The 18,387-nt window shown below is 43.7% G+C and overlaps 1 protein-coding gene across 1 annotated transcript; it reads right to left on the reverse strand.

Moving 5' to 3' along the window:
• Positions 1-330: 330 nt before the first annotated feature.
• Positions 331-16,065, reverse strand: LOC139389485 (3-hydroxy-3-methylglutaryl-coenzyme A reductase-like). The gene is made up of 20 exons (XM_071136316.1): positions 15,800-16,065; positions 13,744-13,940; positions 12,776-12,887; positions 12,099-12,186; positions 11,105-11,189; positions 10,781-10,886; positions 10,533-10,639; positions 9,542-9,661; positions 9,209-9,372; positions 8,738-9,003; positions 7,996-8,177; positions 6,733-6,927; positions 6,388-6,546; positions 6,034-6,191; positions 5,402-5,507; positions 4,746-4,916; positions 3,898-4,038; positions 3,433-3,591; positions 2,564-2,718; positions 331-1,944 (listed from the first exon to the last, which is right to left on the reverse strand). Exons 2-20 carry the CDS (start codon positions 13,906-13,908, stop codon positions 1,887-1,889), a joined length of 2,697 nt encoding a protein of 898 aa, XP_070992417.1. The 5' UTR covers positions 13,909-13,940; positions 15,800-16,065; the 3' UTR covers positions 331-1,886.
• Between the last annotated feature and the right edge of the window lie 2,322 nt (positions 16,066-18,387).

Consider the following 18,387-nt stretch of genomic DNA (forward strand, 5'->3'; position numbering starts at 1 on the left):
TGTTTCCGGTCACCTTGCCCTGATTAAAAGCAGTGGTTCGCTCTTTCAGTTTCGCACGAATGCTGCCATCAATCCACGGTTTCTGGTTTGGAAATGTTTTAATAGTTGCTGTGGGTACGACATCGCCGATGCACTTGCTAATAAACTCGCTCACCGAATCAGCGTATTCGTCAATGTTGTTTGTTAGTTCGTTAAACCTAAAATGCAGTAGTTATTTAGTTAGTTGAACCTAAAATGCAGTAGTTATTTAGTTAGTTAAACCTAAAATACAGTAGTTACCACAACAACATTTAAAAATCATAACTTCATAAAGTCAATAAAAACTGTAACTTTGTTTTCTATTGTACATTTTTATTGTAAATTCCCTTTTTTTTATTACAAAATATATGCGAAATACATCCGTATTATTGACTACAGAAGTATAATGCTCAAATCAGATCTCCACATTCACCATTAGAAATGTGGACAAACCAGCAGTCTGTGACTCACACAATCCACCATGAATGGTTTCCCTTTCCCCATTGTTTCTGACCATCCAAAGACAAGGGGTTTGAAACAGCCATTTCTGACCATCCAAATACATGGGGTTTGAAACAGCCGTTTCTCACCATCCAGATACATGGGGTTTGAAACAGAATATAGTGTACATACTTTCGCTTGTTACACAGGAGGCGGCATCCATTTTTCTGAGTGGCAGACATTTGAAGCCAAACCGGTTAGTTGTCTTGCGTGTACAGTCAGTGCCACTTGTTCACACTGTTCTTTTCCACAGTAACAACTCTCTACCCTCAAGCCAACTTCATCGCTTATTATAGCACCTTCATCTGAATACACACCAGTGTCTCTCGAACCTTTAACAAGTGGTAAATGTCTCTTTACATGTTCTCCCTAGCATTACAAACCGTTTACAACTCAAGTTCTTATAAGAGAAACAGGCTAAAGCTTTGTTTTTAGGGAATTACTTTTTCTAGGTTATGAAGGTTGTATTTGGCAATTAAAACAATTTGCAAGTACATTAATCAAGACGTTTGGGTATACTTTTTCACATTTACAATCTCCAGCTTTCGTTGAATGTCCTTGTTTCTTTGAAGACATTCGCCAATCTATAATTAGAGTTCTGTTACAGTACAGAACTCTAGCCTGGGTGCCAGTCTGATTCTGCTCTCTTGCCGAATCCGTATGGAATTGTCATGCTAAACATGTTTGGCTTGGCAATGACAATACAGTTAGACAAGAGCACAAACAGATCTGGGACCAGGCTAACAGAACTCCACACTGTTGTGTCACAGTTCTGCTGTGGCTAAACTCAACTCTTAGTTACCCAGTAAACTGCTTCGGCATTGAACCTTCAACCCAAGCATAATAAACAACAACGCCCGGTGCTAACATGTACATGATGAGTAAGTCTTCATAGTCAACTGCTTTAAAATAAAAAATAAAAAGTTCATTCACGATACAAAAATACTCCAGAGAGAGAAAATCTGTCTGATTTCAGACGTTGTGTTTCCACTTTCCAGCACAATGAGGCATGATGATAAGTACACTGATGTTAGAGGAGGAAAACACATTGAATGACCACAGTATGTTTGTTTTTTTAAAAACACAATGAAATAGTGTTAAATATGCAATATGTATCGGCCTTTCTGTCCAGACATGATGCTCCTTGTTCTTGGGTATGTCCAAAATGGCATCCTATTTCCTTTATAGTGTCCTTCTTTTGACTAGAGCCCTATAAATGTGAACAGGGTGCCATTTGGGTCTTAGCCCTTCTATTGTGCTGGGAAGAGAAGTCCTCAGTTCTGTTGGGTTGGTCCCAGGGAAGGGCTCCCTCTCACCTCTCCTCTCTATACCCCAACACCCAGAGAACCATGATGATCCATAACATCTCAAGATGCCTTCTTGGTACAGGCGCCTGGGGTTGTTTCCTGCAGGTTTACCTTGGACCTGTAGAAAATAACGAACAACCACGACATAATAAACGTGACAGAAAGTATTGATAAATTTAAGCTATAGTGCATTCGGAAAGTATTCAGACCCCTTCACTTTCTCCATATTCTGTTACGTTAGTTTGTTTTGTCTTCTTCTAAAATGTATTAAATGAATCTACACACAATACCCCATAATGAGGTTGAGAGGATCTGCAGAGAAGAATAGGAGAAACTCCCCAAATACAGGTGTGCCAAGCTTGTAGCATCGTACCCAAGAAGACTCAATGCTGTAATCGCTGCCAAAGGTGCTTCAACAAAGTACTGAGTAAAGGGTCTGAATACTAATGTAAATGTGATTTCAGTTCAGTTTTTTTTATACATTTTTGCAAAAGTTTCTATTTATGTTTTTGCATTGTCATTATAGGGTATTGTGTGCAGATTGATGAGGGGAGAAAAACGATTTAATATGTTTTAGAATAAGGCTGTAACGTAACAAAATGTGGGAAAAGGTCAAGGGGACAGAATACTTTCCGATTGCCCTGTAGAGGAGATCTGACACACTTTTATCTACTTCCATTTAAACCATCTCCACAGACTTTTCACAAATATTCCCCCGCACTATCCCAAACCCTCACCTGTTGTGGGTCATGTGACTCTTGACGAGGTGCCCGGCGGCGAGGGCAGCCATGAGAGACAGCTCACCGGCCAACACGGTGCCACACACCACCCTGGCCAGCTGCCTGGCGTTCTCCCCAGGGCACTCCTGACTAGCACCTTGCACGCCCAGCATCTACAGCAACACAGTGGGAGTGGAATCACATGAAGACATTGGGGGCAGGCCAACCATCTCACACTCACTGTGTGGAAAGTGATCTTCTGCAGCAGACAACTATTTACTGATTGGACAGTGATCTTCTGCAGCAGACAACTATTTACTGATTGGACAGTGATCTTCTGCAGCAGACATCTATTTACTGATTGGACAGTGATCTTCTGCAGCAGACAACTATTTACTGATTGGACAGTGATCTTCTGCAGCAGACAACTATTTACTGATTGGACAGTGATCTTCTGCAGCAGACAACTATTTACTGATTGGACAGTGATCTTCTGCAGCAGACATTTATTTACTGATTGGACAGTGATCTTCTGCAGCAGACATCTATTTACTGATTGGACAGTGATCTTCTGCAGCAGACAACTATTTACTGATTGGACAGTGATCTTCTGCAGCAGACAACTATTTACTGATTGGACAGTGATCTTCTGCAGCAGACACAACTATTTACTGATTGGACAGTGACCTTCTGCAGCAGACAACTATTTACTGTGTGTGTGTGTATTTATGTAGAGCTTTTAATGTTTCACACATTATTCATAGATAACTGTATGTCTGCTATGAGGTTATTTTATGGAATGAAACACTCATGTACACAATACATTAATATTCCAATCTATATAATATTGTAGTCTAGTCTAGATACTGTTGTGTGTGTGTTCCTACCTGTAGACAGGCTTGCTGTGGTGCCAGGATGGTTCCTCCTCCGACGGTACCCAGCTCTATGGAGGGCATGGTACAGCTGATGTAGAGGTCTTCTCCTGTAGGCCCTGACGTCTCCATCAGAGTGATGCAGTTACTGCTGCCCACCGTCTGGGCTGGGTCCTAAAAGAACAGGTGGCTCGGTTAGTGCCCCGACTAAACGTTTGTTACATTATGGACTTGTTTCCTAGACCCAGATTACACATATTCCTGGATTTAAAAGCATTTATAGGGTAGGTTTCCCGGACCCAGATTTAGCCTCGTCCTAACACATTAAACATATTTTTTAGTCCTGAACTAAGAAGCTATGTTAATATCTCCATGTACACTATGTAACAAAATACATGTACAATTCTTCCTACATTAAACATTTATCCGATGAAGCTACACTATCCCCGTTTGAAAAGACAGGTCCTGCTCTTCTCTTACCTGTCCACAGGCGATGTAGATGGCCGCCACTAGGTTGGCTGCGTGGGCATTGTAGCCACCGATGCTTCCAGCCATGGCGGATCCTACTAGGTTCTTGTTAATGTTGACATCTACCAGGGCTTCAGTGCTGGTCTTCAACACCTGGTAGATAGACAGGGAAAATACACTCAAGACATAGAAACACAAAGCATAGATCGGCTCGGACATAGACACACGGTGCATAGATCGGCTCAGACATAGACACACGGTGCATAGATCGGCTCAGACATAGACACATGGTGCATAGACCGGCTCAGACATAGACACGTGGTGCATAGATCGGCTCAGACATAGACACATGGTGCATAGATCGGCTCAGACATAGACACATGGTGCATAGATCAGCTCAGACATAGAAACATGGTACATAGATCGGCTCGGACATAGAAATATGGTGCATAGATCGGCTCGGACATAGAAATATGGTGCTTGGACATGGGTCAAATACATAATGTTAAATATTTGAGCTTTGTTTGATGCAGTTTGACTGGTTCAACAGAACCAATGGAATTGCCCATAGAGTGCAAACCCTTAACTAAATTAAGCACACCTCAAATACTTTCAAATACTTTCAATACGACATATGTACTTGACCTAGGTCTGGAATGACGATCAATACGACATATGTACTTGACCTAGGTCTGGAATGACGATCAATACGACATATGCACTTGACCTAGGTCTGGAATGACGATCAATACGACATATGTACTTGACCTAGGTCTGGAATGACGATCAATATGACATTTTGAATGAAAAAAACAAAACAAACAGAAGAAACTAAGCTTCAACTGTATAAAGTGGTGTACCTCTCTGACCACTTTAGCTGGGATGGTGGCCTCGCACACAGCAGACTTCCCCCGACCCTCGATCCAGTTGATGGCTGCAGGCTTCTTGTCGGTGCAGTAGTTCCCACTGACTGCCAGAACCACCAGCTCAGGATACTGCTCCTGTAACCTGGCCAGAGCCTGCTCTGTTCCCTGACGAGATAGACACACAATGCTGGTTACACCCAGAGCAACACACGCACAGGACACACACACACACAACATATACAGAGCAACACACACACACAGGACATATATAGAGCAACACACACACACACACACACACACACACACACACACACACACACACGCACACACACGACATATACAGAGCAACACACACACACACACACACACACGACATATACAGAGCAACACACACACACACACACACACACACACACACACACACACACACACACACACACACACACACACACACACACACACACACACAGAGACAAACACACACACACAGGACATATACAGAACAACACACACCGGGAGACAATAACCAGCTAATTAACATGACACATGATAGTCACACACATCACATGATAGTCACACACATTACATGATAGTCACACACATTACATGTCTAACACACACATTCGCTCGCAGTACACACGCACACACACCTTAGAGATCATGTTCATTCCCATGGCGTCTCCTGTTCTGGACTGGAAGCGGATGTAAAGGTTTCTACCAGCGAGACCAATCATGAGCTTCTGCAGACGAGCAAACCTGGAAACACAACCAAAAGACGAGGCCATCAGTCTTCTCTCTTCACAACTGTTTTCAAATGTTGACCATAGAAATAGAACATATAGAGTGGACCGATCTATAAAATAATTATGTTCCTGTCATATATATATTTCTATATAACAGACTTCACCCACATTCTATAGAACAGACTCCACCCACATTCTATGTAACAGACTCCACCCACATTCTATATAACAGACTCCACCCACATTCTATATAACAGACTCCACCCACATTCTATATAACAGACTCCACCCACATTCTATATAACAGACTCCACCCACATTCTATATAACAGACTCCACCCACATTCTATATAACAGACTCCATCTGCATTCTATATAATAGACTCCACCTACATTCTATAGAACAGACTCCACCCACATTCTATAGAACAGACTCCACCTACATGCTATTTCTATAACTGAGACTATAACTGAGGCACTCCTACTCAATATCCCCTAAATCTAAAGTATATTTTATTCCAGACAGTTTGACCTCTGACCTGCTGGTGTGGTCGAAGGCGTCCTTGATGGCCTGGAATCCGTCGGCGCTCTCCAGCCAGCCCTTGACCTCTGCAGCCAGGCAGGCCGACGGGCACCTAATCACAGGACCCCGGGTCATCCCGTCCGCCAGGATACGACTGCTGGCACCGCCACCCAACTGGGGGAGAGGAGAGGGGGCAAATGTTAAGGAAAGGTCAGGGTGGTCATAGAATGGATACAGCTACTTCACTGAATTGTTCCTAGTAGTACTGTTTAATATATACTTCCATATGTAGTTACTGGTATACAGTACAGTGATTCTACCATTGTCTAGTGCAGTATGCTGTATTACAGTATATAACACTGTAACTTACGGAGATAGCACGACAGCCCCGGTTGGTGCTAGCCACCAGGCAGCCTTCTGTGGTCGCCATGGGGACCTGGAACTGCTTCCCATCGAGGTGAAGAGGCCCGGCCACGCCTACCGGAATGGGCATGTATCCAATCACATTCTCACAGCAGGTCCCCATCACCTAGCAACCAAAACATCAACAAAGATTGTTTTTCAGTTTCCATCAACCACAGAGGAGGTTATGCAAATAAAAACAAAGAACTGAATTACTGTTTTGTGCATCAAGCATTGATGTTTTAATGTCCTTTGGGTGGACATTCTGTATCAATCACACAACAACTTCAACCAAAAGCCTAGAAATCCTCACCTTAGAGTAGTCGTAGTCTAGGTAGGGCAGAGAGGAGAGAGCGGAGGAGTTGGGGAGCTTGGAGGAGATCATGTGTCTACGGATGGATACCCCTCTCTCTGGTCTCTCCATCATGGCCTCCAGCTTGTAGGAAGGGATGTGTTTAGAGTTGACCAGAACCACCACCTCATCATCGCTCAGGAATCGGGCTCCCATCTGTAGAGGATGCGCAGAGACTTTGTCAACTCAAATACAAAACACACACACATTCTGTGTACAGCAGTGTGCAATGAAACCCAATGAAATGCATGTGTAAAGCACTTTTCAAACAGTCTCGAGTATTACACAATGCAATGGATATTGGTGATAAGAAATGTATGTAATAACATTGAAATATCAAAATTATTCATAAACCCAGGCTAAGTGTTGAGGTAGTCTTTCTGCAAACATTTAAAGTTACAGTACATGTAACCTCTCGTGGACAGATTCACATGAAAAGTGACAACTTTTTTAAACTTCTGGGTAACAAACATTACAGCACATGTAGCTAAAGTCACCTGATCTACCTGTGACCTATCATCTGACGGCACCTGATCTACCTGTGACCTATCATCTGACGGCACCTGATCTACATGTGACCCATCATCTGACGGTCACCTGATCTACCTGTGACCCATCGTCTGACGGTCACCTGATCTACCTGTGACCCATCGTCTGACGGTCACCTGATCTACCTCTGATAGATGTGGTAAAGAGGTCCAAAACAATGGAAATGCCATGGAAACAAGTGGGCTAAAGATACTGTGTGGGAAACATCCCAAATCTCCTCATTGCCCACCACAACTTTAAAATAGGAGGACGGGCTCATTGTAATGGCTGGAAAGGAGCTTGGCCTCTATGTTCTCTCCCTCCCGATGGATTCACTGAATGTCCGTCCTCTATTACTGTCCTGCTCTAATAGGTTCAGCCTAAGTGAATGAGTAAAGTGAGTTAAGCTCATTAGGGATATAGTTAAACCCATAGACCGTAGCAAGGGGTTATTACTGCACCGACATACAATACTCCTACAGGTCCACACCATGGAAACAGTCGTTGGATTGACATTGTGAAACAGGGGATCAGTTCTGCCTTTCATTACATTACATTTTAGTCCATCTTATCCAGAGTGACTTATCGTATGTAATACAGTCCATTCTGCACTGAAATTGACCATAGCCCTGTTTGTAAACGGTGTGTGAGTGTGCATGTGGAACCATAGCTATGTAAGTGAACATCCCTCCATACCTCAGGGTTTTTCAGGATGGTCAGGCACTCCTCCAATGGTCTGGGGTCTGAGGGTAGGCTGGGCTGAGAGGGTTCTGTTCTGGGGCACTCCACCTGGCTCTGCCTCTCCTCTTCCATAGAGCCCAGACGGAAGGTGGGCTGGGGTTCGGTGGTCGGGGCAGGCAGCGGCCGGATCACCTCGGCTAGGGTGGGGAGGAGGAGAGAGAGGGGAGGAGGAGGGAGAGGGGAGGAGAGAGAGGGGAGGAGGGGGAAAGAGGGACGGAAAGGAACGATAATTAAGTTAACCAACGAGTTCAGAGCAAAGCCCCAGAGGCTGAGAGAGTTTCACCTTGTTGAGATCTATTCTAGAGCTAGACAGCACTGTAAGGAATGTATTGACGCAGTCAAGAGGTCAGTGGAACTCGACCAGAACAATGGAAATGTCATGGAAACGGCTGGGGGAAAGATCCTGAATCTCCTCATTGCACCCCAGCAGAATAGACCTACTTTTAGGCTACTGTTTCTATGTGTATTTCACACAATGTTGAGGTAGAAACCGGAGTATAATGCTGTATAGATGTCAACCCCAATACATGTTCATGTTATCGTCCCCAATCAACTGCATTAGTTAAAAAGGACTGACTACCTCCATCTATTTCTGTATGTTAGCAACGCTACCAGCTAATACGACTGCATTTCTCACAGTCCTTTCCAGACCACCATAACACCACTGTACAACACGTCTTGTTCCTCCCTGCCGTACCTCTCTCCTCCTTGGTGGCCTCAGCCAGGGCTGGGGGTGTGGGGGTGGCGGTCCTGAGGGGGGACCTGGGGGGGTGGGGTGGGGCAACCTCCTTCCTGCAGCACTGGTCTGCGCTCCAGCGCGGGGCACGGTCGGGCCCCTGGGACAAGGGGCTCTTCAGAGACAGGGTGGACTCCAGCTCGACTTGTTCAAAGAAGATGTACTTGACGGCCAGCAGCAGGGCCAGACCCAGACAGATCACCTGCTCTATGTCCATGCTGACCAACCTGGGGACACAACGGACGGAGAACAACAATAAAACAACAGATGAAATAACAGAAGAGAATATGGATTGTACTTTAATAAAATGTCACATATGTTTACATTTCACTGTTGAGACTGGATTGGTCGAGTCACAGTCCAGGGGTGGAATCAATTCCATTTCAACTTCGTCAGTTCCAGAAGCGAATTAGAATTCCAGGTAGAACTCACCTTGACATGTAGAACTGCCAGAGGGGTCTCTCGGGGTCGATCCTCTTGGGTAAATGGTTGTCCAGGGACATGGAGCTCACCTGGGAGACGTCCAGGTTGGAGTTGAGGGAGAGAGGGTCAGCGATCCAACGGCTGTGGGCGTGCACCATTACCAGGCCCAGAGACTGGAGAGCAAACAGCAACGTTAAAACACACACACACACACACACACACACACACACACACCACACCACACCACACCACAACACACACACACCCACCACAACACACACACACACACACCATACACACACACACACCACAACACACGCACACACACCGGTGTAGTCTTACCATGATCATCTTGACTCTCTGGGTGACAGGGTTGGGCTTGTGATCCTCCTCTTCCTCCATCACGCGGGAGAAGTGGCTCAGCTGCCAGATGGGGTGACCCTCCTGACTCTCCCTGGACAGCTGAAGAGAGAACACACACAGGTCAGAATATATATACACACACACACACACACACACACACAACCTGTCATAGGCACTGAGACTGTCTCAGTGTTGCTTAAAGGCATTTAGTGTTTGTCTCATTTAAAGGCATTTGTTGCTTAAAGGCATTTAGTCTAGATTTCTACTCATGCTATGGCTCTCCTCTCCTTACACATCTACATCTCTCGTTTTACACCTATTTCATTTGACGTGTGTGTGTGTGTTTGTGGATGTGTGTGTGTGTGGATGCGTGTGTGTCTGTGGATGTGTGTGTGTGTGTCTGTGGATGTGTGTGTGTGTCTGTGGATGTGTGTGTGTGGATGCGTGTGTGTCTGTGGATGTGTGTGTGTGTGTCTGTGGATGTGTGTGTGTGTCTGTGGATGTGTGTGTGTGTGTCTGTGGATGTGTGTGTGTGTCTGTGGATGTGTGTGTGTCTGTGGATGTGTGTGTGTGTGTGTGTGTCTGTGGATGTGTGTGTGGATGTGTGTGTGTCTGTGTCTGTGGATGTGTGTGTGTGTGTGTGTCTGTGGATGTGTGTGTGTCTGTGGATGTGTGTGTGTGTGTCTGTGGATGTGTGTGTGTGTGTGTGTGTGGATGCGTGTGTGTCTGTGGATGTGTGTGTCTGTGGATGTGTGTGTGTGTGTCTGTGGATGTGTGTGTGTGTGTGTCTGTGGATGTGTGTGTGTGTGTCTGTGGATGTGTGTGTGTGTGTGTGTGTGTGTGTGTCTGTGGATGTGTGTGTGTCTGTGGATGTGTGTGTGTGTGTCTGTGGATGTGTGTGTGTGTCTGTGGATGTGTGTGTCTGTGGATGTGTGTGTGTGTGTGTGTGTGTGTGTGTGTTAACCCTTACCTCTAAGACCAGGGAGACGCAGGCAGGGAAGAACGTCATGAAGACAAAGTAGTTGGCCAGGACAGACATGCAGCCAAAACAACACATTATCTCCAACTGTCGTACACCTGGAAGATCAATCAGTCCATCAATCAATCAAACCTGGAATACTGCATCCAAAATAACATGATATTCCCTGTACCGCCAACTCTGGTCTAAATTACTACACTATATATGTCGACTCTGGTGCTCCATGCTCCCTTCCATACCTGACATGGTGCCCACCCCGATCACCAGGCATTCCACCAGAGCATCCAGAGTGAACGTGGGCCCCAGGACGGCCATGCCGCGGGCGATGTTGTCGCGCACCTCGTCCTGTTACACAGGTGATCAATCAATCAATTAATACATTTATCAAAACGTATTTAAGGAAACCTTTTTAAAGCCTTTTCAACACGGGCCACTACTACAGAGTGTCCGCTATCACAGAAACACAACGTGTTGCAAAAGCATATAACAGCTGTATAATAACAGAATAACGTGCTGTGAATTACTACTGATGTGTTCCCACGGGAGTATGACGCGACACATACCTGTGAGTTAGAGCTGAGTGCGTACTTGGCGAGAGCGCATGCCTTGGAGAGGTCGATCAAAAGCAGGAAGAAAGGTAAGGCCTCGCTGGAGAACAACATGGACGACAGTGTGTGTGAGACTCAAACATTTTCTGAAGAGCTACAGTAGTACTGAACTGGAGAACAACATGGACGACAGTGTGTGTGAGACTCAAACATTTTCTGAAGAGCTACAGTAGTACTGAACTGGAGAACAACATGGACGACAGTGTGTGTGAGACTCAAACATTTTCTGAAGAGCTACAGTAGTACTGAACTGGAGAACAACATGGACGACAGTGTGTGTGAGACTCAAACGTTTTCTGAAGAGCTACAGTGGTACTGAACTGGAGAACAACATGGACGACAGTGTGTGTGAGACTCAAACGTTTTCTGAAGAGCTACAGTAGTACTGAACTGGAGAACAACATGGACGACAGTGTGTGTGAGACTCAAACATTTTCTGAAGAGCTACAGTGGTACTGAACTGGAGAACAACATGGACGACAGTGTGTGTGAGACTCAAACGTTTTCTGAAGAGCTACAGTGGTACTGAACTGGAGAACAACATGGACGACAGTGTGTGTGAGACTCAAACGTTTTCTGAAGAGCTACAGTGGTACTGAACTGGAGCACAACAGTAGACGTCAACAGGAAACCCTCTCTCAGTCTCTCCTCTATAGTAATTAGACCTCTTGGTGATATTACAGTAGGCCAACTAATCCAAATACTTAAGAGGAAAATTGAGGCTCAGAGTGTATTAACATATCTTATAACATAAACCATTTATCAGATGTGTTTTTATCCAAAGCGACTCACACTGCTGTGTTCATACATTCACTGAAAACCAGTATGTAGCCTACTGCAACCGTGTCTAAACCCGGAGCAATGTGTGCATGCTTGGGAACAGTCAACATAGGACATCAATATTGACAGAAACATTGTGTTTTTGTACTGTTCTCTTGGGTTTACATACTTGAGGCCAGTGAGTTCTTTATCCAGGAAGTGAATCACGACAGTACTGAATACGAAGCTGGAGAATATGGTGAATAGTCCAGCGATGCCTAAAAACAAAGATGATATATGGTAAGAAGTGCAACTGGTTAGATTTAAATTGACAGTATATATTTAAGTAATAAGGCCTGAGGGGGTGTGTCACACTCTGCAACGCGGAGTGCCTGGACACAGGCCTTAGCCGTGATATATTGGCCACATACCACAAACCCCCGAGTTGCCTAATTGCTATTATAAACAGGTTACCATTGTAATTAGAACAGTAAACAAGTCGTTTTGTGTCATACCTGTGGTATATTGTCTCATATAACACGGCTTTCAGCCAGTCAGCATCTAGGGCTCGAATGACCGGTTTATAATGCTGTATATTTAACTGAATATTGCTTGCCCTGAATGACGATGCTTGCCTAGAATATATTTTGATATTGTAATATATTTCACTTTAGATTAGCACACTACATTTACATTACTTTAAAGTGTAAGTGTAAAGTTCACAGTACATAGTATTTACAGTATCTTTACAGAATATTTACAGTACAAACAAATGCTGACCTAGAATATATTTTATGTCACTTGCAAGATTCATTTGACTGTGTATTTTACAGTATATTTACAGGATTTTTTACAGTAAATGCTCACCAAGAATATATTTGGAACCTAGTTGCCGTAGATTCTGGAACTGGAAGTAGATGTACACGATGGCTATGCACCGTGTGATGGTCAGAATGATGATGTCACTGCTTAGAACCAGCTGGAAGCGAGGCAGAGACAACATAATCAATGAAGTAAGTTCATCATAAAAGTCCATTTAAAAAAAAAAATCCCTAAAGGAAACGATGATGATTAACTGAAGGAACTAAAAGTACAATGAACAGAAAGTAGGCCTAACTACTGTGTGTTGTAAAATAGACAAGTTGATGGACGTGTAAAACGTGTGACCCATGAAAAATGCACTTTAAATAAAAGGTATTTGACTCAAGTTAAAATGGTATTCTCATGTACCGTGAACAAGCTACCTTTTGTTAGGTGTCCTACTTGTACTCAATGACGAGTAGTGTGTACGTACCCTCCAAACCATATATGGTAACCCGGTGAAAGTGTACACTACAGTATAGGTCCCTAGGCTAGGTTGCTAGGAGCCCTTGTAGCCTCGATAGTTCTTACAAGCTCTAGTCTAAGACTGTCCCGATACGGTGCCGAGACGACAAAGGCCTTCACTCCTCCTCCCACCCCTTTACCCCTCTATGCCTCAACCCTTTTAAATCCATCCTTCCTAACCCTGTACCGCACTTCTTACATAAGTCTATGGCTCTATGGGGCGGCAGGTAGCCTATCGGTTAGAGAGCGATTCAGACAGTAACTGAAAGGTTGCTGGTTAGAATGCTCGAGCTGGCAAGGTGGAAAAATCTGCCGCTCTGCCCTTGAGCAAGGCAGTTAACCCCAAATAACAACTGCCGATGATGTTGATTAATGCAGCCCCCCCCCTCTCTGATTCAGAGGGGTTGGGTTAAATGCGGAAGACACATTTTGGTTGAATACATTTGGTTTTTGAAATTGACTAGGTATCCCCTCCAGCACAGTACTGTCCATCCATCCGGGTTCCGTACCTCCTCCATTTTGGGGCAGTCGTAGTTCCAGCCGCAGATCTGGGCGTTGCCAGTGAACATGTTCATGGACATCATGCAGATGGTGAGGGTGACAGTGCCTACGATCACCTCCCAGGGGTGGGAGGCCACCAGCATGCCATGCATACGGAACAGACCAGTCAGCATGGTGAGGCTGGGGTTGGGGAACGGTGAATGTGCTTTAGAAAAAGACAAAAAGAAAGACTGAAGGTCCAACTCTGACAGAGGCAACAGAGAGTGGCATCCTAGAAGAGAAGAGCAGTATTTTGTTTTGTGGCAACCTATGTATGAGATCAAATACTATCAGTACTAAAGCTTAGTGTCGAAATGTGTAAAGTCCCTGAGAGGATAGAAACACCAACAGCAATGTTGACAAATGACCAGAAAAACAGCTAGTATTTTTTGAATTTTGGAGCGCAGTGTCCCTTCAACTTTATAGGGTAGTCATCTATTAGTTGGCCTGATGTGCCATCTTTGTACTGGGGTGACGATGACAAAGCCAACAGAGGAGGAAGACTTCCTGGAAGGTAGAGAGTAGAGTAACCCATATAGAAACACTGACTCAAACCAGGGTGGAGACCAGACCGAGCCCATTTGTCAAAATCACAGAACTGTGGTACTTTCCAAGTTCCCAATTCGTCTACTCATGAACAAGACATTTAGTAAGTCAAATACAGTAGCCTATATTAGCTAATTATTATTAGCCTTTATTGGTCCTAGAATAATAGACTGTATCTGATGTAGTATCTCAATCACACACACTGACTGGATAGATTGGACATTTGTTCACAGAAAAAAAACATCAGCTGAGTTTCAGTCACTCTATTTACTATACCAAATATTCTCATATATACCGAAACCTTTCTTTACAATTTGTGTAGTGTACTATACACTGCCTATATACCTATAGGGTACTGACTGTATGGTGTCATGATGCATAGGATAGGATAGGACAGGGATTAAGTTATCTACACTTTCTAATGATGCAAGAGGAATTTAGGAAATACTTTTCCATCTTTAAATTCAGTTTAAAAAAATAGGCAACTCTCCGGAAGCTATGACTGAACAATATGTTAAAGTCCAAAGCAGAAAAATGACAAATGAAACCTTTACGCATATAAAACAGTATCACAACCTTGATCAACACGTTTATAAAACACAGCATTAACCAAAATAAACAGATTATTATAATGTATAATAAGGTTTACAGCAAGTTTCACCAGAGTGACTTATGACGTTGACTGAACGAGTCAGCGGCAGGCACACCTTAGACACCGGCTGGCAGCATCAACCAATAAGAAAGGGACGCTAATGGCCTCATCATAGGCATCATCATGGATGCAACTCACACATCATCCGACCATGACAGCGCGAGAACAGTCGCTGTCTATCATCACTGACTAAAAATGCACCAGCCACAGCGAATACAGTAGGCTATACGGAGACGGCTCTGTCTACTGTAGTTATACTATAGTATAGTCTGGGCTATACGGAGACGGCTCTGTCTACTGTAGTTATACTATAGTATAGTCTGGGCTATACGGAGACGGCTCTGTCTACTGTAGTTATACTATAGTATAGTCTGGGCTACAAGGAGACGACTCTATCTATCCTACAAAAAACTGTATCAGATTCGGTACTAGATCGAGCGTTCTAAAGAGATGTGCGAGCGCTGCTACAAATGCAAGATAACGCAGAGAACAACCTCAACCATCTGAATGTTGTAGTCGGTGCATGCATTTTCTGACCAACAAACCATGTATTGCAAAACATATTGTAGGCTTAGTAATAGCGGCGTCTGATACCGGTAATACCGGTGGTAGGTTTTTAACATATTAGTTACATAATGTCTCTACTGCTAATAGAGAGGAAGATGGCAGCCATATCTATGTCACTGACTGCCTGTGTGTGCAATCCCAGAATTTGCAAAACAACCCTTAGAAATAGGTGCGAAAAAAATTATCCTGTGAAAATATTGGGCACAAGTCCACACAGGTGTAAATATCAAGCAGGTTCAATAGGATCGGAGACTGCTTACCTGTGTCAAAAAGTCTCAAAGACAGCTAAATGGATACAGTTAAAAGCCGGAGTCAACCCTCGCTTAAAACCGATCGTCCTTGCTTTAAATCCCAGTTTCTGTCTGAAGATTAATTTGAGCCCGAGTACAGATTAGCCTATACAGTGTGCATATTTTTATTGATACAATAAATAATTTACATGCACACAAGCTCCCAAATGGTCGTGCTCGCTTGAGAGACAGCTTTCGGGCTGAGACAACAGAGAGCAGGCTTCCTACTGTATGAGCGTGGAGAGATGGCATGGGAATGCGTCATCCGATACATTAGCCAATCGCATCGGAGATTTGCTCCGCGAGCGCTTTGGGCACGCCTCGTTTCCAAGGCGACGGTCCTTAGGGGCGTGTTCAGAGGGGGGACGCGTGATCTCACCACTGGCGCTCGGGCCAATTTCTGCGAGGAATAGGAAACAGGCAGTGGCTACAGGCGGTGCGATTCAGCATCATTGGACGTTCCATTTGAATTGGTGTGGCATTTTGATTTCAAACGTGATGCAAAGAAAGAGCACACGTTTTTCGTTTAAAGTTAATCATTAAAATTAGTCGTTTTAATTACTTTGAAGAATTTTTTTATTTGAAAATGTCAAGGTCAAAACTGTGTAAAAAGCCTTGACCTGCTGTAGCCTAGTGCTTAGTCGTTGTTTATTCCGATCTAATATATATATATATATATATCAGCCATAGTAGTAAGGTGCCCCTTGAGCAAATTAGGGTTTAGTGCCTTGCTCAAGGACACATCGACAGACTTTTATCTAAATCGCTTCACAATGTCCATGGGTGGATTATTAAATGACCCTGGCATATAGGCCATAATGATTAAGGATCCCAAACCTCTCAGACTTAAACTTTTAGCCCTACAATAGATTATGTATTAGTAATGAATGTTTAAAAAGCCTATAGCCTATGTATTTCAGTGCTATCTTCGCGGATTTGAAACCTTTCCGACCCGACATTATGGACCTAGTCGGATACATAATTTGTTCATTTATTTCTGCAAGTATAAACCTATATTTGTTTCGTTCGTTTGCATTAGGTAAATTGTGTCCGATTCATGGAAACGTTGGCTACTATACCTGCATTGTAACATTTTATTTAAACAAAATAAATATTTGCCAGTGTTTTGCCTTATTTTATTAATTTCAGTTGAGTTTTCATGGGAGTTTCTCAATAAATTGGTGGTATTGTCACTCAGACTCTGTTGCTAAGGAGTTATGTATTAGATTAGAACATTCAATAAGAAAGCAGCTGTCAAAAAACTTCAGGAGAGCAGGTGACAGACATTATATAATATGGGCTGATGGTTTATTACACACACACACGCACGCGCACGCACGCACGCACGAACGCACACACACACCTCTGGTTCAACTGATATTTATTTAGCTCTTCCCAGCCTGAGGTAGAAAGGTGTAGGCTGCTATGCTGGCCTGGAACAACGACTTTCACCTCTCTAAAACCGGAATGGTTTTGGTAAACACTGCTTTTAAGATAAAATATTTTTGGTGACCACTCGTTTTGATTGGAGGCTGAGTGAGGGCCATTGCCAAATCAGGCTCAATCTCAGAGTTTTTCAAATGTAGGCCTAATATTATATTTGGCGCAATCATTTTTCCTGCCATGGGAAAACAAGGGATACTGTTGTAGACTACTCAGTCTGCTACGCCCTCTTGTGGCAGAAAAAAAAGTATTTCCACTTTTCTCCAATTTGGCAAGGAACGTCTACCAGGAACGCCTACCAGGTACGCCCTAGAGACAGTCTGCAGTCACACTTTTTCTCTTTTCGCGCGCTACTCTCATCCGTTACTAATCCAAACTAGTAACGTCGACGTGGTTGGCTAGCTAGATGTAAATATTGACTAATTGGAAATTTATCACACATGTTATGGAGACAAGTTGCTTCTCTGATATCGACAATGAGTCGGCGTCAATTGTTGGTGATTCTGAAGGAGAAGAAGAAACAAATCTTTACTTGGACAGGTTTGGACACTTTTAGCTAGCTAACGTTGGTTGGATAACTTCTAGCAAACCCCAGTTCTCGCTACTTACCACAGCCACAAAGTCAAACTTGGAAACATAAAAATCCATGAACATAATTTTTTTTTTCTTCGCATAAGGTTAGCAGTATGGTTAATGTTAGGGTTAGGTTTGAAGTCAGATTTTTTGAAAATAAATAGGCGGGATTTAGCCATAAATACGCTTTTGTGGCTGTGTTAACTAGTGTCGACCCAGTTCTCCAGCCGAATTCACACTTTTCGTGGATGAAATAGCTGGCTAAATTATTGTTATGAAATGTTTTCTCTTGTGCCAAAATGAAAAGCTGTGCGACTGCTAGGTCGGCTATGGCTGGTTAGCAGCTAGCCACTATTTAGCTAGCTAACATTAATTACTTTCTTCCTGTTGTTTTTTACAGATTGATGCTTGCAGATTTGCTAGACTCCCCATACTCATATAATTTGTCCACACCACACACCATCAATGGCTGTACAGACGGTAGGTTGGCCCTTCCATCAAGGCCTCGGACTGCCATATCTTTGACACCACTCACCGTTTCT

Source organism: Oncorhynchus clarkii, chromosome 30 (assembly GCF_045791955.1).
Source record: "Oncorhynchus clarkii lewisi isolate Uvic-CL-2024 chromosome 30, UVic_Ocla_1.0, whole genome shotgun sequence".
Classification (NCBI taxonomy): Eukaryota; Metazoa; Chordata; class Actinopteri; order Salmoniformes; family Salmonidae; genus Oncorhynchus; species Oncorhynchus clarkii.